Source organism: Chelonia mydas, chromosome 27, assembly GCF_015237465.2.
Source record: "Chelonia mydas isolate rCheMyd1 chromosome 27, rCheMyd1.pri.v2, whole genome shotgun sequence".
Taxonomy (NCBI): Eukaryota; Metazoa; Chordata; order Testudines; family Cheloniidae; genus Chelonia; species Chelonia mydas.
The window spans coordinates 9660515-9682473 of NC_057860.1; the positions used below are offsets into that span (position 1 = coordinate 9660515).

Below are 21959 nucleotides of genomic sequence, written 5' to 3' on the forward strand. Positions count from 1 at the left end.
TGGGGGCAATGGAGCATGGCGAGGGGGCGGGGGCAGTCTCCAGAGTGAGGGGCCGTCCAGGGGCATGTCATGGCAGGGGTGGCCCTGCTCCGCCCAGCCCAGTACGAGGGCACTATTTACAAATCGGCTGTTGCCAGACGCACAATTTCCTGCCTGGCGCTGTGCTGCCAGTGTGCCCCTTCCCTTTGGGGGTGGGCCCATGTCACACCACACACCACCACCCTCCGCCCAACATCGGAACACCCCCCCCGATTCCCTCTGACCAGAACCCCCCCAGACCCGCTATGCCCAGCGCTCCCCCCCAAACCCTGCCACAAATGCACAGTGCCCTGCACAACACCACCCCTGCCCAGCGCCCCCCTGCCCACAGCCCCACCACAACTGCCCAGCACCCCACACAGAGCCCCCACTCCCTAGTGCCCCAACCCAGAGAGATCTTCCCTGCCCCCTTACAGCCCAGCTCCCCCCACCCCACACCACCCCCCGGCCCTGCAGAGACCCACGCCCTGCCTCCTGACCGCACTCACCGGCCTTCTGGGAGGCGACTGTGTCTGCCGGGCTGAGCAGCCAGTGCAGCCAGGGCTGGTCCCGGGGCGGGGAATCACTCCGGCCCTTGGGGCGTGGCGCAATCAGCCACGCCAGGGCCTGCCCCAGCCAGGCTCCCTCGGGACCCACTTGCCTGGAGGGGCCCAGCCAAGCTCTCCCCCCACCCAACTGGCCAAGACTGGCCAGGCTTCTGCTCCAGTCCCAGGTGGCTCAGCTCCGGGGAGACAGGTGGGGCCCCACAGGTGGTGGGAAGCAGAGACAGCCCGGAGCCGGAGGTGCCCTGGGGTCCAGCCAGGGGGCAGAGAGAAGCCGGCGGGTGGGGCCAGGGGGGAGGAGAGGAGCCCCCGGCTGGCCAGCGGGCAGGCCGAGAGGAGGCAGTGGGCCGGTGGGGTCTCGGGGCACAGGGCAAGGAGAGTAGGCCGGGGCCCCCTCCTGAGCATGGGCCCGGCTCCATGGCGCCATTGTAAACCCGGTACTGGCTTTGGGACGTCTCCGCCACTTGGGATCTGGGGAGGGAGCGTTCTGAGGGAGTTGGTGAGGTGGCGTTGGTGGGTCCAGGGAAGGGGAGAGGGTAAGTGCACCCGGGGAGAGGAGTCCTTTTTGGTGTGCGTCAAAGGTTGACTTTTCAATCTGAAATGACCACGCCCAGCCAGAGGAGTAGCGGGGGGTTTAAAAGTAAACAGACCAACTGGACAAACCTGGTTTGATGCTGTTTTTAAAAATCTTGTGATTTTTTGGGGGCCAATCTCGTGATTTGGGGGGGAGGGGAAGGGGGGTGAATCCAACTCATGATTTTTTATCTCTGGTGGTTGGCAATACTGAAGGGGGCTGCCCCCTGGTGTCAGGGCCTGGGCCGGTGCCTCCCTCCCCTGGCTCTCTGATCCGGGAAGCAGATATGAAGCTGTGACTTCTGTTCCCAGGAATGGAGCGGGCAGTCCCCTTTCTCGCCTGCCAGAGGAGGGCTGCCTGGGCCGTCAGAAAAGCCACCCATCTCTGCAGCCCAAGGTAAGCCCAGCTGGGGCAAGTCGGGTTCCTGGGGGTCGGGGCGCCCAGCAGCCTCCGAGTCCTGGGTGCTGCAGCTCCTGCTGAGCTCTAAGCAGGGGCTTGAGGTACAAGATTATTAGGCCTAGTGGTTTATTAACCCTGACCTTCTAATTATCCCCGTTCTTGTCCTTCTGCCTCTTTGACATGCAAATCACACCTCCTAACTGGGATGTAACTGGCTTCAATGTTCGTGCAACCTGGCCCTACTAACAACATGGGGTGCCAGCTGTCTTTCAACATACATCTAGAAATCTGATACCTCACTTACCCACTCAGACAGGTTTATTTCACTCTGCCCCCATCCCTTTCGCTCTTCCTTTAGATCCTGTAGCTGATAGACACACTGGGCAGCAGCCTGAGGTGGGATTCAGCCCCCCGGTGTGTTGCAATAGGCTAGATATTAGGTACCTATATGTTGTAGGTGTTGGATACTTGCCAGATAGGATGATTCTGTACAGCTGCATTGGGTCTGGGATTTGTGTTTTGTGGGAGTGGGTGGATGTTGGGTTCCTTTGGATGGAGCTGGAGCTGTTTATTGGCTGCCCATACAAGAAGGGTCACTGGATTATTATTTTTTTGTTTGTACTGCCGTAACGAGTTTGAACACCCACAGTGCTCGGTGCAGCACATACACATAATAAGAGATGGCCCCTGCACCAAAGAGCTTATGGTCTAAGTCAGTGGTTTTCAAACTGCAGGTCGGGACCAAGTAGTGGGTCGCGGAACGAAAGGCACTGAGTCGCAGCGGCTCTGGTCAGCACCGCCAACCTGGCCATTAAAAGTCCCGTCGGCGGTGCTGCCCGGCTAAGGCAGGCTAGTTCCTACCTGTTCTGACACTGTGCTGCGGCCCAGAAGCGTCCAGTGGCAGGTCCAGCTTCTAGGCGGGGGGGCCACAGGGCTCCACACACTGCCCGCACCCCAAGCACCAGCTCTGCACTCCCATTGGCTGGTTCTTGCCGGGCAGGGCGGTGCCTGTGGGTGAGAGCTGCGCAGAGCCGCTTGCGTACCTCCGCCTAGGAGCCGGGCCTGCTGCTGGCCGCTTCCGGTGCGCAGCACGGTCCACAGTGCCAGGACAGGCAGGAAGCCTGCCTTAGCACCCCCGCTGCACCGCTGACCAGGAGTCGCCTGAGGTAAGCCTGTGCCCCAACCCCGTGCCCCAATCCCCTGCCCCAGCCCTGAGCCCTCCCCAAACCCGGAGCCTCTTCCTGCACCCCAAACCCCTCATTCCCGGCCCCATCCCAGAGCCTGCACCCCAAGCCCAGAGCCCCCTCCCACGCCCTGATTCCCTCATTCCCAGCCCCACCCCACAGCCCTCACTCCCGCATCCCAACCCTCTGCCCCAGCCCCGAGCCCCTCCCACACCCCTCATCCCCAACTCCGTTGGGTCGCGGGCATCAAACATTTTCTTCAACTGGATCGCCAGAAAAAAAGTTTGAAAACCACTGGGCTAAAACAGGTTCTCAAACATCATTGCACCTCCACCCCGTTCTGACAACATGGCCCGCAGGAGCGAGGCGTGAAACCTCTGCCCGCCTGAGCCCTGCTGCACTGTTTGGAGAGGCCAAAGTCCCAGGCAGCGTGGCCAAAGCCAAAGCCCGAGCCCCACTGTCCCGGGCAGGGGAGGTCAAAGTCGAAGCCCCTTCAGCCCCAGGCAGGGGAACTGTAACCTGAGCCCTGCTCTTGGGCTTTGGCTTCGGCCCAGGGTGGTGAGGCTCGCACTTTGGCTTTGGCCCTGGGCCCCAGCAAGTCTAAGCCAGCCCTGGCAACCCCGTTAAAATGGGATCATGACCCACTTCAGGGTCCAGACCCACAGTTTGAGAACCGCTGGTCTAAGAAGACCAACCAGACCAAAGGATGGATGGGTAAATAAACAGAGGTGAGGGTGAAGACAGACTTGCTTAAGGTCATGCAGCACGCCACTGACGGAGCTGGGAACAGAACCCACCTCTCCTGACTCCCACTCCAGTATCTTACCTGCAAGGCCATGCTGCCTTTCATGTGATGAAAGCCTCTGTGTGGTGCAGGTGAGCTTGGCTGGAGGGGGGCATACACTGCTCTGATTCATATGGCAGTGGCAGCTAACTGTTAGGTGAAAGAATAAAACCAAACCAAACCTCTATAGGCAGGGTTCCTACTCTGTGCTGACAACTATGATTTGATCCAAACCAGAGCAATTATTAGCTAAAACTGGCCCACAGACTTTGCTCCTGCATAGCAGGATGAGCTGGATTATACTGTTCAAAATAATTTAACAAGTTGTTTTACTGGTGAATTGTGTTTATCCAGTGGTTTCTTTCTGGCACTGGTGTTCTGGCTTGCATTTCTTACGAGGCCTGTATCTAAACAGTTCAGTATGTGTTCTCTTTCTACATTTCCAAAATAAAATTTATTTTGTTTAGTTTGCAGCTATTTTTTTTAAAGATCAATATTTATGTCCTTTCTAAGCTGACAATTGTTTGTTTGCAGTATATTTCCAGTAGGCGTTTGTTCTCATGGAGAGAATTTTGCACAGGGTGATGGTACAGCTGAGCCATTCCTCGCAGAGGAAGCTTTTTACCTTTTGAGTAGTTTGGCTGATAATCTCAGAACTGGGGACATTTCCAGTAGCATTGCTGGGTTGTCACTCTCTATATTGAAATGGACAAGGCTTCTCCTTTTGGCTTAGATGTTGTGAGGTTTGTCATTATCCTGATTTTAATAGACCTACACATAATTGAATTACATTTTATTTTTTGTCACCAACAATTTGACTTTGCAGCAGTTCCAGGTTTCTACTTTTGTGCCACGCTAAAGCAATTGCTTTTTAAAAAAGTCTACAGAGCAGGTAAATATTCTCCCCTTGCTCATGTTAGGTGGTTTTGTTTATAAGCGTCTTCAGGGTAAAGATTTGTTTGGGGTTCTTTGTTTCTCAGGTAGGTCTGCAGCTATTGCACTTGTTAACAGGGTGGGGCTGTAAACACTGAGTATCAAGTGCAGGGCTGGCATTGGACATACCTGTGTGGGTGGGGCTGTAGATACTGAATACCTGGAGCTAAGATGGTATTGGGTACCTGTTTACTAGGGGTGTGAGTTTCTGAGAGGGTTGGACAGCTCTCTTTGACATATAGCTCAGATTAGTGCAATTGGTTGCTTGTGGGGAGCTCATGGTCGGGGTGTTTGGTTGGTTAGAATCAGCATGTTCTGGGAATGGATCTCTCCTTATTCCTGGGCTTCCTGTGTAGCCAGAGCTTTCAGCTGCCAGTGGATTCCAAGATCTTACTGCAGGTTTGACTGTGGCTTCTTGTTGTTGTGAATGTGTTTTGTTTTGTTTTGTTCTTTTAGTGGAATAACCCAGTGAAAGGGAGTTGTCTCCAATTTCTGCCCATTGTGTTCAGGCTTCAGATTTTCTGGAGGAAACTGCAAATGCAAACCCAGCGCAGTTCCATTGAACTGGGCTATTGAGTTTGGCAGATACTGCTGCTGTAGTAGAAGCAAATGAGTACGCCCTGTCTGGGGGTAAAGGGAAGAGCCTTCCGGGAATTGAACCTCAGGGATTCTAGTGTTTGATACTGGCCAGGAGAGGAAACCCCTTGGCTGCAGAACAGTTCTCCTTGTAAAGAAACGGCAGTAGCATTTTCTTTTGCTTGTTAAAAACTAACCTGATCTGCTCAGATAGGCAAAACACACTTCACTCCCTCCTTTGGTAAAGATGCTTCGTATGACCTCAGGCTGGTGTGGGTATGGGCTTTTGACTTACAAAGGTTATAATAAAAGGAGTATTTGTGGCACTTAGAGACTAACAAATTTATCTGAGCATAAGCTTTCGTGAGCTACAGCTCACTTCATCAGATGCATTCAGTGGAAAATACAGTGGGGAGATTTTACATACACAGAGAACATGAAACAATGGGTGTTACCATACACACTGTAACAAGAGTGACCAGGTAACCTAGGAACCTATCCTTGCAACAAAGCCCGTTGCCAGCTGTGTCCACATATCTATTCAGGGGACACCATCATAGGGCCTAATCACATCAGCCACACTATCAGAGGCTCGTTCACCTGCACATCTACCAATGTGATATATGCCATCATGTGCCAGCAATGCCCCTCTGCCATGTACATTTGCCAAGCTGGACAGTCTCTACGCAAAAGAATAAATGGACACAAATCAGACGTCAAGAATTATAACATTCAAAAACCAGTCGGAGAACACTTCAATCTCTCTGGTCACTCGATTACAGACCTAAAAGTGGCAATTCTTCAACAAAAAACCTTCAGAAACAGACTCCAATGAGAGACTGTTGAATTGGGATTAATTTGCAAACGGGATACAATTAACTTAGGCTTGAATAAAGACTGGAAGTGGATGTGTCATTACACAAAGTAAAACTATTTCCCCATGTTTATTCCCCCCCCCCCCCCACTGTTCCTCACACGTTCTTGTCAACTGCTGGAAATGGCCCACCTTGATTATCACTACAAAATGTTCCTCCCCCCCGACTCCCCACACACTTTCCTGCTGGTAATAGCTCACCTTACCTGATCACTCTTGTTACAGTGTGTGTGGTAACATCCATTGTTTCATGTTCTCTGTGTATATAAAATCTCCCCACTGTATTTTCCACTACATGCATCCGATGAAGTGAGCTGTAGCTCACGAAAGCTTATGCTCAAATAAATTTGTTAGTCTCTAAGGTGCCATAAGTACTCCTTTTCTTTTGCGGATACAGACTAACACGGCTGCTACTCTGAAACCAAAGGTTATAATGTTCTGGGCTGAAATGGGGCCTTCTGCTTGACTGTCAGCAAAGTTGTAGAGATCCCCTGTCAGTTAGTGCATTTCTCTCGCCTCTCATTATAGGTGGGTCAATGGCTAATTTTAATAAAACTCTGTCTAAATTAAACCAATTTGTCTACTGATGCTTTTAAAATAAATATACTAGAATCTTAGTGAAAAAAACTAAACAAGTATGAGAGTACCTCATCCATTAAGATACATTTAAATAATTGTCCGTCATTCCCATATAGACAGATGGGGTGCGGCTGGAGTTCTTTTAAAACCTGTTTAACAACAACGACGTTGGTGCTAAAGGGGGAATTTATAGGAGTAAACTGCTGGGTATTTAATGATTAAATAGGATAAGGAAATAACTGTCTAAATTTTGACCCTGACTTCAAAGAATGATGGGAGTCTTCATACAGGGTCTTAATGATGCCTTATGAGCTATAAGAAAAGGTGTGTAAATCAAATCAACTTGATGCCTTTTGAATATGCTATAATCATAATTAAGTATTTTTAAAACATCTAAAAAAGGCGCACACATCTCTTAGCTATATTGCATGATGCAGGGGGCGGGGGGAGAAGAGACTACTGCTGCTTCAATGTTTAAACACAGCCATTTCCTTGTCCCAGAAAGAAGAATGACCATAATGCCTCAGAATAAAGGGTACTAAAAATAGAGAAGAGGGACTCAATGCAAAGGAACCCAATAAAACCCAGGAAGGTCACAATCATAGATATATTTAAACATCTTTCTTCCTCGTTGATCGAGAAGAGTAAATGCAGAAGTAATTTTATATTCCCCGATCGCCTGTATTTCTACCAACAAAAAGACTTGAATGTAAGGTGTTCTCAGAAATACACCTCACTTTGTGAGCTCCCATGCCCTAATGGTAATAAGATTCCTTCCCCCACTTCAAGTCAGGTTTCAGAGTAACAGCCGTGTTAGTCTGTATTCGCAAAAAGAAAAGGAGTACTTGTGGCACCTTAGAGACTAACCAATTTATTTGAGCATAAGCTTTCGTGAGCGACAGCTGTCGCTCACGAAAGCTTATGCTCAAATAAATTGGTTAGTCTCTAAGGTGCCACAAGTACTCCACTTCAAGTCAGTGCTTTTGTGTTGGATCATTGTACTTGCAAGTGGTTGTATTCACTTATCCCAAAACTTTGCATACGGCATGGTAAGACTTGTGGTGCTTTACAAATGACCCCTGATCAGGACAGTAGCCAGATTGACTTCAATAAGTTCATAAGAAACTACTTTTTAATGAATAAGGGTTTCAAGATTAATCCTATAGATAAAAGGCTAACAAAATATTTACTTGTGGGGAGGAGATTGTCTTAAATACCAAGTGCAATAATTCCACAGACATGTAATGCTTTCTTTACAGTCTTCCATTTTCTTCCTCCTACCATCAGGCAAAAAGCAAGAGATCTTGGTATGCTCCGGTAAACCAGGCAATACCAATACCAGGCATAATGTTCACAATTATTAAATGTTTACAGGACTGGGCCCTAGTTTTGCTTTAGTTCTGAATGTCTTATGTTTTGTTTTATTATCTTCCTTGTTTAGTTTCTGGAATTTTATTCTTCAAGGTAATCATTTAAAAAGGGACAGTGAGGCAGAATTAATTTTTTTGGTTTGTTTAAAAATACCAGAATTTTTATAATCTCCCTGTACTTTTGTGCTCTGGCTTTTTTTACAAATATCTGGTAGTTGCCTTTTGTGTGAATAGGATCCAAAGTGACTTGAGGATGTAAGCCTGACAAATAATCATTTTTTTCCAGAGTTTTTGTTTTTTTTTAATTTTGTCCTTAACAATACAATTTGACTGATCTTAAGTAAAATAATATATAAAACAAAAGGGAAAATGCCTTTTACAATGCCTAAAACCAACAAATATTTCCATGATGTGTATTTAAAAAAAAAATGAATGGGAACTTTAAAAAAAGATGCACAAATGTTTCCTTTAATTGTTCTGTACGTGAAAAACTGAAAGGAAAACAAAGAAAGAAAGAAAATGTGTGGTCACAACGTCGTCATTGCCGGGTGAACTCTAGTTACTCTTCTCAAGTTAGCCTGGCTCAAGGGAAAGTGCCACACTGCAAAATGTCTCGTGTGAGCAGCACCATGTAGGAAGGCCATTCCGCCAGTTTTAAACCAGACCGTCCTCTTTTTGGGTGACTTGTCCCCCGGCTGGTACTGAGCCAAACCAGACTTGGTTTTGTCCAGTATCAGGCGAGGGACGCCATTTTGAAAAATTCGCCATTCCACCTCTGCCTGTGTGAGTGGAGCGGCACATTCTTCAAAATGGCGTCCTCTGTGCAGCATGAGCTTGTACGCACCAGGCGTGCGAGGTCATGTTGGTGGGGGCAGACCCATATCATTCCCAGAAGTACCAGAGTGTCCATTATTATGGGAATGTGTGAGTGGCCACCCTAGCACAGAGCAATTGTGTTAATAGCTGACCAGCTGTAGTCTGTACACCTGATGGGCCAGCTAACTTGAGCTAAAAGCACCCCTACTTGGAGTTCAGGGAGTTTGTGTGTGAACAGAACTTGAGTTAATTCTTCAGTGAAGACAAATCCTATAATGAACTGACTTCTCTGTTAAGACTTGATTCTGCAAACACGTGAGTAACTTATTTACTCAAAAAATACTACAGAAGTAATGGGAAATAGCTTGTGTGAGTACAATGACTCTCCCCCGTGAACATGTTCTTGCAGGATGGAGCCCTTCATGATGGACAGCATTCCAAGTCTAGTTGGACTTTCCCCACACACTGTTCTGTTTGTATAAGTGCCATTTCCTTTCTTGGGTCAATGTAAATAAGCCACGGTGGTATTGCTAATGTCGGGCTAGGTCCTGGAATAGGTTTTGTGTGGCTGGATTTCTTCTTTTTGAGTCCTGTTGGTGCTCAGTTTCAGGATCAGGGCGATAGCTGAGAAAGTGGGCTGGTTTTGAATTCATTTTTGCACCAGGAAATGTGAAGAGTTGTTTGTTTTTCTAAAGCAGGTGAGAGATCTGGATGACTAGAAACACCTCAATTACACCTCAATTGCAGATTAATTGGCAAGATGTCTGTCTTAATTAACCTTTTCTCCTCACCTGATCCTAATTGTCTCTATCAAAATACATAGACTTAATTATAAAACTTTTGTTTTATGATGATGTGAAAAATCCATTTCTCCTTATATTCAGGATTCCCATCTCATTTCCCCCCCAATAAGCTGATGAGCTTAAAGCACAAGAAGTGGAGCAGAGGGTGCTTCTGTCTTAAATGGATTTATTTAGAAGTGATTGTTATAGATTATTTTAGGTGTGTGTTTTTTAGTCCACCGGTGTTCATACCGTAACTTGTTTAAATGGTGGACCCAAACGTTCAAACCCAGGTGTCTAAATTTAGGCACCCAAAGAGAAGTTTGGTTTGACACCTCCCCCCCCCCCGAATGCTGAGCAACCCCACTTTGGGGCTTCAGTATTTTCATGATAGGCAGATAGCAAGTTATTAAATACACATCTGTAGGCAGAGTTGGCAGGCACTCCTTCTGTGCAATAAATACCACAGCTCAGTATGGACGTGACTTAGTACACTCCTTTTAGGGAAGTCTGCACTGGAGAAAGGAGGGGGGAAAAAACGTTGCGGGACCAGTGTACAATGCAGTTTAAACATATCAGAAGCATAGCCGTGTTAGTCTGTATCCATGTTTGTAGTTAAAACATAGTTGTCTATGTATATCTCTATTATTTGAACAGTGACGAAACCAAGGGGTTTGGGGGAATGCTTGTGTGAGAAATTGGAAAGGAGTGGCATGGCCGCTAGAGGAAACTGATTCAAACAACAGAACTGTGTCGTAATAGTACAAAAGCACCGTTTGTAAGCTGAACTCTGATGGAGAGCAACCAAAGTGCACTGCCGTAGACTCTCCCAGCCAAGTCACACCCCAACTCATCCTAAATGGTAAACCAACCCATAAAGCAAAGTGCAGAACAAAAGCCATTAAGCAGGAATTTGCTGTCTCTGAAGAGTGACCAAAGTCCACAAAAAACAGCTCAACACTGAGGAGCTGACAATAGCCATGAAAACCCTGAAATGTGGAACGGTAGCTGATATATCTAACACACTATTTCTCTGTTTTGGGATGAGAGAACAGACATGGCTGCTTGACTTTTCCAGTTCCTTCTAGAGACTATGCAGATAACGCAGGTAGCACTACTCAAACCATATGAAGACCCTAACTCTGCAAAGAGTTATTGCCCACTATCCTTCCTTTGTTCAACCTGCAAGGTGTGTGAGCAGAGGATAATGGGTAGGACAGTGCTAATAGTCGAAGGGCGTTTCTCTCCAGGATGTCCTTGCTGTTGCCAGGCTGTAAACCTAACTCAATACATTGAAGATGGCTTTGAAACCTTACAGAGGCTGTATATTGATTTTTTTGACACTGTCATACGTCTACTGAAACTTGCAAGAATTTTGAGAAATAGCAAGATGGTCCAGGTCCTCTCTCTGTTTGAGAATCAATGTTTCTTCGTCGAGGTGGATGGTCAGAAAAGTTTATGGTGTACTCAATAGAATGGCCTGCCTGCACATTCAGTGCTCTCACCTTTGTTTCTTATTGTATCCACAAATGACCAACCAGAACTCCCTGATGTGTGAAGATTCATTTGTGCAGATGATATTTGCATTGCTACCTGCCAGGAAAGATTTGAGGACACTGAGTGCATTCTAACTGGTTCCTTGAGTACACATGGAAAATACTATTGCACGTGGATTCTGAATGCCTACCCTAGTAAGACAAAAGTGTGAAGGGCCAGATTAACACACCGGGGCCATAGGCAAACACCCACTTTGGGGTTGCAGTGCAAACTCTGACAAACTCACTACACCAAACACACGTCTTATATTTTACCTTATAGAATATTTATCCATAAAGAGTATCTACAGACAGCTTGTTGGATCATATTAAAGAAGTTCTGTATTAAAATCACAAATGAGTTTGATTCCCCATAGTTTAAATTCCAGGGTATTACTAATTAAGAGGTCTCTTGGTTTTTGGTACTGTTTCTCTCCCTCTGTGTGAAACTTGCAAGCTGCTAATTGCGTTAGTACATTCTAAGACAGAGTCTGTTCTCAAAGCAATTCACACAGAGAGACTCACAGCAATACTCTGTAACAACAGAAACAGCACCCAGAGACTCCCCGCCCTTTTGTTGTATTAACAATTGTGATTAAAACAGAGATGGAGGATGTATGTGGATGGATGCTTGGTGTGGATAATAACTGAATGATCAGGGAGGTGCCAGCCTAAGAATCCAGTGTCCATCGGCTGAAGAAGGCATCAAGTGGAAATAACCAGAGGACCCCCGGAGGGCAGACTGGAATCCACCCAACAGCCTCAAGAATAGGAGAACCAAAGAACAAGATAACATCTAGCAGCACGGAGCCATCAGGAATGTGCCATCTGCTGATTGATTCAGCAACAGCATGATGAAGCAATTCCCATAGACTGGCATAGGAAGAAATTCCTATAAAAATAAGGCTCTCTAGAAAGTGAGAACTTTGGGGTCTGATTCTGCAAACCAACTTCCAGGAGCATCAGATGAGCAACTCTAAGGCTGGTAACTATGATGATAACCTTGCAGAACCTGTGTGTGTGTGTATGAATGAATGTGTGAATAAATATGAGATTGAATGGAATGTTGTAGCTATAACTAACTGCTTACTATGATTCTTTCTGTATTCACAATAAATGTGGTATTTTGCCTTTGGAATAACGTGTTTGTGTTTGGAGTAAAAATTAGTTACTATGGATAATATGTCTTGAGGGCCCATTAAGGCAGGAGGGGGTTGTCACCCTGCCCTGCTTATCTGGTGATGCAATGCATGGCTCAGTTATTTAGGCTTGTTTAATCCCAAGACTTTCAATGGAAACCACCATAGACAACTGTAAATAATCAAAACCTCTTGAAGGTAAAAAAGGAATATTATCACAGGGAAATGCTTCGAAGGGTCTCGAAGATTAGGGTACACACCTTGTTAACCCGCAAGGTGAGGACAGGGCTGGCATAGCCCAGAGGAGAGTGCTTGACTGGGTGAAAGGCTGGTGGTGTTAGGAAGTTGCAGCCACCATCTTCAATGAAGCAATGTAGCCCGGCCATTTTGAAAGAAGGCAATTTTTCGTGAGTTTCCCTGAAGATCTTATGCACCGACCAGCCTCTGCTGACAAAAACTTCAGCTGGGGAGGGGAAATGCTGAAAATCATGAAGTATGTGTATAGTTATCACTTTTATTTCCCAAAGCTACCTGTTACACCAGATCTACTCACAAAAACGGGCAGTGGGGAGGGATGTGCATTCTGGTTGCTTTGTGGCATTCTAAAGTGTGTGTGGATGCGGGTGGGTGGGAAGCAGCCATAAAAGCTAAATCTTTTTAAAATCTGCAAGTTGATATTTCGAATAGAGTGAAGATATGAAGTATGACCTGCTAATGTTGAGTTTTGTGTTTAGTGTGCATGCGTTAAATGTTTAACTTGAAAACAATAAGATAATTCCCGAACAAAACAACATTAAGACTGAGTACATATCAGCAATTCTGTATTAAATACATTACAGGGATGTTGTTATTTATGCAAAATACCAAGTGCTATAAACCTAGGAAATTCATTTTTAAGGCTACGTATTTAAGAGAAATCCAAATGTATTTACTCTGAATTTCCTGGGTTTATAATGCTTGGGGGAGGAGAGTGTTTGTTTTTTGGGGATTTTTTTTGATACATTTACAGCATCTCTGTAATGTATTTAACCGGGAATTACTGACATGTACTCTCAGCCTTTGCTCCATCTTAATGTAGTCTTTGGGGAATAATAAAGGTTGTGAATGGCAGAAATACTAACTGTGGTATCTGGAGGGAGTGGCCTATAATTCAGGGTGTTCTTGCTCTGAGTCCAGCGCACCTGTCCCCTGTGTCACAGTCCAAATGGGTCAGCAGAACCCTCGGTGTGGATTCTAGGAGAGGCATTTGGTAGGTGGGGGAATGAAAGTAGCAGCAGGGATGCACTAGGAGAACTAATAAAATCTGTCTTAATATCTATTCTTAGCCAATAATTTTGCAACTAGTCAACAGGTAAATTCTTAACTAGTCATGCTCTAAAGGACACAGGGCTGTCTGGTTTAATAACACCCTCAAAAAGTTCAGAGAAAAAACACAATAAAATACAAGAGTTTTTGTCTCAAGCTCATAGGTTTCTGTCTGAACAATTGTCCTATAATTGGTATAAGCAGCTTCCCAGCATGGGTAGTCAGTCTTTCCTAAGTATAATCAAGGAAGGAGGCTTTTTTATTTTGTTTGGTAGAAAACTCTTCTGAACATGAAGAAGAGATTCAGATCTGCTGGGTGTGGGCGGAAGGGAGAAAAACCGAAGGTGAAATGCGTTAGAGTTTGGAAATGCAGCCACAGAGCTAACAGCTTCTAAATGCTGCCTCGTTGCTTATTGAAATCTTCCTTTCATCTGTTTAATGCAGTATGAAATACTTCCTTATCCTGGTCTCGTGTACAGTGGTTGTGTTTTTGGCCTCCATGCACTGGCAGAGGCCAGCTGAAAATCAGATCAAGGGAGAGATTTCAGAGGCTCGGTCTGACATGAAACTTCTGTCTCCAGAAAAATACAAGTCCTTGTTTACCTACAATGGAATTTGGTAAGTTCCCTTGCTGATATTAACTGCTTCAATTGTTCTTCGTAGCTAGATTTGTGCAAATACTGCAAAGGAAAAGGTTGGCTAATGTTTGTTTGAATTGTTAAATTTGCTCCAGCTGTTAATGCCCATATTGCAGAAAGTTAATTTCAGGTTTGGGTTGGGGCCCCCAGTTTGAGAAACACTGCAGAGAAATGCCACATTTTTTGCTGGGCATAAATGACATAAATAGCAAATTTTGCAGATGAGTAACACATCCATGAAATTTGCTATTTATGCCATGACCCACCTGCAAAAAATGTGGGATTTCGCAACGATTTTAAGTAGACCCATCATGATTGATGCAATAATAGCTAGGTAGAAATGGGATTCAAATGACCTTTCTTTCCTCTTCCCTGTTGTTGTCTGGCAAAATAGCAGCTGCTCTCTCTCTCTACCACGTGGCTCAGCTGCATCTTTGTTTTCACACAACACCTAATGGCCCCAAGACAAATGAATAATAAAAGATAATGGGACAAATTGATCCCTCCCATGCACTTTGATCTTTCCTGTTTTCTGCCTGTGGCACACACTGGGTTGTAGTACTTTTGGTCTAATTCTGGTTGTTGGGGTGCGGGTGGCCGAGTGGTGTTTAGTGCCTTGTGATACATAGGTCAGGCAAGATGATCTCATGATCCTGTCTGGCCTTAAACTCTGACTTCATTCCTGAAAATGAGCCTGAAACGCTGGCCTTTTATTTCACAAGCAATTGGAAAACAGAGCTACAGCTTCCTCCCAGAAATCTATTCGTCAGGGGCAGTGTGGTCTAGTACAGGGGTTCTCAAACGTCATTGCACTGCGACCCCCTTCTGACAACAAAAATTACGACACGACTCCAGGAGGGGGGACTGAAGTCGGAGCCCACCCAAGCCGCTCTGTCCTGGGTGGTGTGTGTGTGTGTGTGTAACCTAAGCCCCACCACCGAGGGCTGAAGCCAGGGCTATCCTTAGTCATATGCAGCATATGCGGCTGTGTAGGGCACCCAGACATGTGGGGCACCATTCCCCGCACGGGCCGCTGCTGGAATCCTCTCTTCTCCAGCGCCTCCCCCACACTGGGCTGACGGGCTTCTCCCCGCCCCCAACCCCGCCCCACCCTCACTCGCTCCTCAGCCGGCTCTGCTGCCCCAGCCCCGGGGAGCCCAGAGCGGCATGGACGGTCACTGGGAGCATGGTGGCCCGGCCCACCACTGCCTGGAGCAGAGTCCCTGCCTGCCTGCGTCGCTTGGCCTCCGATGGGGGCCGGGCCGCGCCGGGGCCAGGACAGGAGGAGCCAAACTTCCACATGAGTCAGCGAGGGGAGCTGGGCCAAGCGGCGGGGTGAGGGGGACTTAAGGTGACCGTGCGCTCACGGTCTCTCACACTTCCCTAACACACACACAAACACACACACACACACAGAGTCTCACTCTCCCCAACACACACAGTCAGACAGTCACACAGTCCCCCAACACACAGTGTCACACACAAACACACACACACACACACTGGCTCTCTCTCTCTCACACTCACACTCACACTTGTATTATTGTTATTACTGCTTGGTACTTCCTGTCCAAATGCTCATGGTGAGCCAGGAGTGGTGAGGAGCTGCTGGAGGGCCGTGGGCTCTGGCAAGATGCAGCCCCCATGTGGCCTTGAGCCACTGCCGCAGCGTCTGCTGTGTATGAAGCTTGGTGTGTGTCAGCAATGGGGGGGGAACTCTGGGGGTCCGCGGGTGGGGGTTGTGGCTGTGCCCCTTCGAATACTGCAAAGGGCCCCATAAATCTGAAGGACAGCCCTGGCTGAAGCCCTCGGGCTTCTGCCCCGGGCTGTGGGGCTCGGGCTTCGGCTTCGGTCCCGGGCTCCAGCAAGTCTAAGGCCAGCCCTGACAATACCATTAAAACAGGGTCGTGACCCACTTGGGGGTCCTGATAATAACCAGAAAGACAAAGGGGGGTGAGGTAATATCTTTTATTGAAAAAAGAAAAGGAGTACTTGTGGCACCTTAGAGACTAACCAATTTATTTGAGCAGAAGCTTTCATGAGCTACAGCTCACTTCATCGGATGCATATCCACAGTATGCATCCGATGAAGTGAGCTGTAGCTCACGAAAGCTTATGCTCAAATAAATTCGTTAGTCTCTAAGGTGCCACAAGTACTCCTTTTCTTTTTGCGAATACAGACTAACACGGCTGTTACTCTGAAACCTATGTTTTATTGGACTAACTTCCGTTGGTGAGAGAGACCAGCGTTGGCACTTACACAGAGCTCGTCCTCAGGCCTGCTTTGTGTAAACGCAAAAGCTTGTCTCTCTTGCCAACAGAAGTTGATTCATAAAAGATTACCTCACCCCCCCCTTTGTCTTTCTGGTTATTATTATTACAGTAGCCTCATTGGGTTAGTTGCTGCACAGACATATTGTAAGACCAATTCCTTGTGTGAAGAGCATATGATTTAAAGAGTCAAGGTAAACTAAGTGTGGGACGGAAAACAAAGGCACAAAGGGGGGTGAGGGAATATCTTTTATTGGACCAACTTCCATTGGTGAGAGAGACGAGTGTTGACACTTACACAAAGCTCCTCTTCAGGCCTGCTTTGTGTAAGCGCAAAAGCTTCTCTCTCTTGCCAACAGAAGTTGATTCAGTAAAAGATATCACCTCACCTGCCTTCTCTTTCTAATATCCTAGGATCAACATGGCTTCAATAATGCTGTATATAATAAGCACCAAAACAAGCATCTGGCTTGGGGAAGGAGCAGCGGAAGCTTCCTAATAGTTGGGGGGGGGGGGCACTAGCTCCCGAACCATGCCCTCCCGCCCCCCCCCCATGCTGCCTCTTACCCTCCCCTCCCAAAACTCCATCCCCACTCACTCCTCTCCGCTCCCTCCACCCCCACCCCCTCAATTGCTCGCCCTTACGGCCAGTAAAAAGTGGGAGGGCTTGGGGGATTGGTGACAGGAAATGTGGAGTCTTTCACCGTGAGGTCTCTGGACTGAATCCATGCTGGGCTCGTAGCAAGTGAAAATACTTTCCACATGAATTTTCTTCAGTGGCCTGGGTGAGATGAGACAGTACGTCTGAGTCCAGTTCTCAGGAACTCTTTTATATGTCTATTGAAGACAACCTCCCTGCTGCAACTGGCATTAGCTGGCATAAGGATTGAGTGAGCCATAGAGTCTTCTCAATCTCCCTGTCATTCCTATTGACCCTTCTAGTCAAGGCTGAGGCAGGGTGGGTTGGAGAGGCCGCCCTACTGCTGCTTGGCCTCTACCTGCTTTTGGAAGATCTCACTCTCCAGCACCTTACATGCTAAGGTCCAGATTTTCCAAAAAGATCAGCGCACAACGTGCCGAACTCTGCGCTGAGCGCTCTGGAAAGTCTGACCACTTCCTCAGGGACCTAAATGGGTGCCGAGGTCTGTTGAAAAATCTGGCCTCAGTAGAGCAACACGGAACAAACCTCACGTGTCCTTTATCGGGTAGAAGTGTGCAATAGACAGCAGCTCCAATTTCTCTCCTGCCTGGAGTCTAATGGGGTGGGATGGGCCTACTAGTGTCCTCACAAGCTCCGCCCACAAGCCGAGCTCTGCCCACCAGCCAAGGTCCCCCAAGGTGAGATGCCAAAACAAAGATAAAAGCCTGCTTGCAGCAGATCATATGCTACTTATTTTGCTGTCTTGCCTGCTCTACTTTGCAGTGACAGAGTGTCATAAATATAAAGGGAAGGGTAAACACCTCTAAAATCCCTCCTGGCCAGAGGAAAAACCCTTTTACCTGTAAAGGGTTAAGAAGCTAGGATAACCTCGCTGGGCACCTGACCAAAATGACCAATGAGGAGACAAGATACTTTCAAAAGCTGGGGGGAGGGAGAAACAAAGCCTCTCTCTCTTCTGTGTGATGCTTTTGCGGGGGACAGAACAGGAATGGAGTCTTAGAATTTAGTAAGTAATCTAGCTAGATATGCGTTAGATTCTGATTCCTTTAAATGGCTGAGAAAAGAAGCTGTGCTGAATGGAATGGATATTCCTGTTTTTGTGTCTTTTTGTATCTTAAGGTTTTGCCTAGAGGGATTCTCTATGTTTTGAATCTGATTACCCTGTAAGGTATTTATCATCTTGATTTTACAGAGGTGATTCTTTTACTTTTTTTCTTCAATTAAAATTCTTCTTTTAAGAACCTGATTGTTTTTTCATTGTTCTTAAGATCCAAGGGTTTGGGTCTCTGTTCACCTATACAAATTGGTGAGGATTTGTATCAAGCCTTCCCCAGGAAAGGGGGTGTAGGGTTTGGGGAGGATTTTGGGGGGAAAGACGTTTCCAAGCAGGCTCTTTCCTGGTTATATATCTGTTAGACGCTTGGTGGTGGCAGCAATAAAGTCCAAGGGCAAAAGGTAAAATAGTTTGTACCTTGGGGAAGTTTTAACCTAAGCTGGTAAAAATAAGCTTAGGGTGTTTCCATGCAGGTCCCCACATCTGTACCCTAGAGTTCAGAGTGGGGAAGGAACCTTGACACAGAGTTATTGATGCTGACACTAAACTTGCAATTATTAGGCTTCTATTTTCTCCCAGAACTATTATGTCGGGCTGCCTGCAGATACAGGAGACCATGCCACATGACTTTATGCTCCTCCACCGTTAGCAGTTTATCTTTGTAATGGTGACACTTTTTTTTTTTCTTTTAAAACGAAAGCTCTGACTCTGGAGCGCAGGATGGCCCCATCCAATAAACGTACCAATTTGCTGAATAACCATGTAGCAGCCCAGTTCTGCCTTGCCTTCTTACTCTCTCAGCAATTGCGCTGCAAAGCACTGACTGTGCCCCGTAAAGGCGGGGCAGGAATTGGAGACAGAGTCATGAACAGCAAGAGACAAGGAGGAGACTTAGATAAGCAGAAGAAGTAGAGATGGGTGTTGCATAAGCCTATCATTTCATAGAGCTTGAAAAGCACTTTAGATCCTATGAATGCAGCAGTAGTGAAATGCAGCCACTTCTGGGGTGGAAGGAAACAGCACACTACACCAGTAAGGGGAAGAGAGGTGTTTTTTTTTTTTTTTTTTTTTTTGCCCAAGGATGTTATAAAAATATCATGGCACCTTCCCCCCTAACTGAGGCTTTATTTTTCTTAAGACTCTGGCCCTTATTTTTCAATCTCTCGATGGCTTCCCACCAGAATTCTGCTACTGGACCTCAGTGGGGTGGCTTGGCTTTCCTTTATGCTGATGGGTAGGTGTAAAGTACCTGCACTTTCAAACTTGCCACTACATCGTTGTTGTCAAATACCTTTCTAGTTTGCGGTATAAGGGTGTTGGTCTCAGGATATTAGAGAGACAGGGTGGATGAGGTGTAATATCTTTCACTGGACCAACTGCTGTTGGTGAAAGAGATTCTTCTGGTGAAAGATATTACCTCACCCACCTTGTTTCTCTAAATTCCTGTATACAAAGAGGTTCCACACCCACAAGAGTGATTAACTGGGGTGTGGTGCACAGTGCTTGCATGGGGCTGGGGTAGGAGGGAATGTGGTGTAGCAGGATGTTTCTTGGGGAGCAATGGAGTGGAATGGGAGGCAGGCAGGTTACAATATCTAGGAGGGGTGGGGGAAAGAAGAAGTAGGCTGTGGAGTCAGCCGCAGGTAAGGTATTTATTGCTGAGGGTCAGCTTGCTCACCCCTAACAAACAAAGTTGGTCTTGCAACTTCTCACTGGACTCAGAGAGCTGCCTAAGGCGCTATCAAGTCTGCCAGCCAAGGGACCTGCAAATAATTGATCTGTTCCCAGAAAGAGGAAGCTCAGACACAAGCCCCTCCATGCAAACTCAAGTATGTGTAGCTCCCCTATTGTCTCTAGTCACCTCTAACAGTGGAAAAGAGGCAGCTGAGCGACTTGTGGGGGCTTTATTGCTAATGGCTTGCTGAGATTTATTGTTGCTCGACACCCGTTCTTGCAGGGAGACAATGAAGCCAGGTGTGTCACAATCTCCATCAAGCGTATTACGGATTATGTCCAGATTTTCCAGTGATCCCTGAGGCACGTGCCCATGTGGTTGCTTGTTTTGTTGTTTGAGCTGGTTGTGGTTAGAGATATAGAGGGTTGCGTTTGACCTGACCTAGCTTCTGGGATGAAACAGGGGGCTCTTTCCTCTCTGTTCTGGATCTTAAGTGGGTTTGGAGCTTCCCTCCTCTTTATGTTCTGTCCCTATCCCTTCTGCATGCTGGATAGGAGGGCAGTGGTCACCTCTCCTAGCTGCTGGAAAGATGGCCCCAGTCTGTCATTACCAGAAACTCTCCTCCGGCAGGAAGTGGAATCTTGCAGCATTGCTCCCTTCCCCATGGGGAGGAGGCATCCAGCGAGAGAGATTAGGTGACTTTTCTGAGTTCACAGAGAGCCTGTGGCAGATCTAGGAATAGAACCTGGATCTCCTAACTCCCAGTTCAGTATTTCATAGCGTTCTTCTTTCCAAACTGGGAAGGAGTGGTGGTGCATGGCCACTGGTTCTCTATCCCAAATGTTGGCTCTGGTTTTAAGAATGATGGAGTGGGTGGGGGGTTGTTTTGTTTTATGGCCCTTACGTTGAGCTGCAGCTTTCCTGGGCTCTCTATGTAAAAAAAGCTAGTGTCAGTGGCTCTGTGCATTTACACCAGCTGAGAATCTGGCCCAAATGTCCTACAGTGTAACCCAACTTTCTTACAAAGGAAGCTACATTCATCTGCCAGGGCAGGATGGGATCCTATTCGCCTTTTAGCTCTGGCTCAGTCATGATGTTCCCATCCAGAGCTGAACATCCCTCAGTGCTGGGACGGTAGTGTCCAGCTGAGATCAGAACTTTGCCAGTGTGCATTTGAAACAAGGGTTTCATGTCCATGGTTGGTGGGTTAGGCCCATATCACTAATATATATACACAGGCCCCGTATAGATACTGGCCTAACCCACCAAGCTTGGCCATATACATATTATTTTCAAAAGGTCACAAAACAGCAGATTCTCCCAGTGTCCTTGCACAAGCTGAGCCTTCTGGGTTTTCTTTTTTTTCCCTCTCTTCAGGCTAGCTCCAAAGAATCAGTGTGAGTGCGCCAAAGCTGACCGTGTGCATGTCTACCAGATGGAAGATTATATAGATAAGAAAGACCTTGCCTCCATTAAAGAGAGGCGACGGAGGGAGTTGGAGCACTATCAGAAAAGGTAAAGGGACTCTCCTGTCTCTCGACCTGTCCAGCCTGCATCTTTCCTGGCACTAAGTTCATGTGGGAAAGTCTCATGAACTGAAGCCTTGGGGTTGGGTTGTACTGAGGTAGAAGAAACAGCTATGGAGGAGAGCAGAAATGATCCTTTCAGCTATTACCATCGGTGATGGGGTGTACAAATCCCACACTGGGCACCAAGGGGATAAGGGATTATTTGGGGTTTCGCCAGCCCTGCCCCGCCACACCTGCAGCAAATCCTCCATCTGCTGGAGGAATTAAAAGAGGCAGGGAATTAGCTCCTTTGAGAGGCAGAGAGCTGGAGCTAAGCAGACCTGCAGCCCATAGCTCCAGCAGCACAGAGCAGAGGGAAGCCTAAAGATCTGATGCAGCTGCGCAAAGGGGCCCTCCCTGAGGGAAGGTAGGACCCATCCCAGAGAAAACCAGAGAGGGAAGTATCCCTGTGGACCCTGGACATAGTAGCCGCCTCTTACTTATTTTGGTTTGGACTTCCCCAACACGGGAAAGCCTTGGAATAACGGGGGCAGGAGGGATGCGAGGAAGAGGCCCAGGGAGGACAACCTTAAGCAGCCTTGGTTGCCAGACCATTGGTAGCCCAAAGGAGCCGAGTCGGAGCCTGGTGGAGTGGGAGGGCCCCTTCCCACAATCCCCTTAGCAGTCGGGGGTTGCACTCATGACCACTAGGCCATGCTCC

General features: G+C 47.2%; 1 protein-coding gene across 5 annotated transcripts in view; it reads left to right on the forward strand.

Annotated features, from left to right (window-relative positions):
• Nucleotides 1-1359: 1359 nt before the first annotated feature.
• LOC102940015 (beta-1,4 N-acetylgalactosaminyltransferase 2) overlaps nt 1360-21959 on the forward strand; it is a 34020-nt gene continuing 13420 nt past the window's right edge. The window contains exons 1-3 of one of the 5 annotated variants that reach the window (XM_037886658.2): nt 1360-1551; nt 13876-14049; nt 21108-21245. In XM_037886658.2, coding sequence (XP_037742586.1) covers nt 1469-1551; nt 13876-14049; nt 21108-21245 — 395 coding nt within the window. In that variant the 5' untranslated portion in view covers nt 1360-1468. Of the gene's footprint in view, nt 1552-3491; nt 3615-4626; nt 4855-13875; nt 14050-18747; nt 19290-21107; nt 21246-21959 lie in introns of those variants that run through there. The other 4 variants (XM_043536743.1, XM_043536741.1, XM_043536744.1 and 1 more) reach the window with 4 other exon arrangements.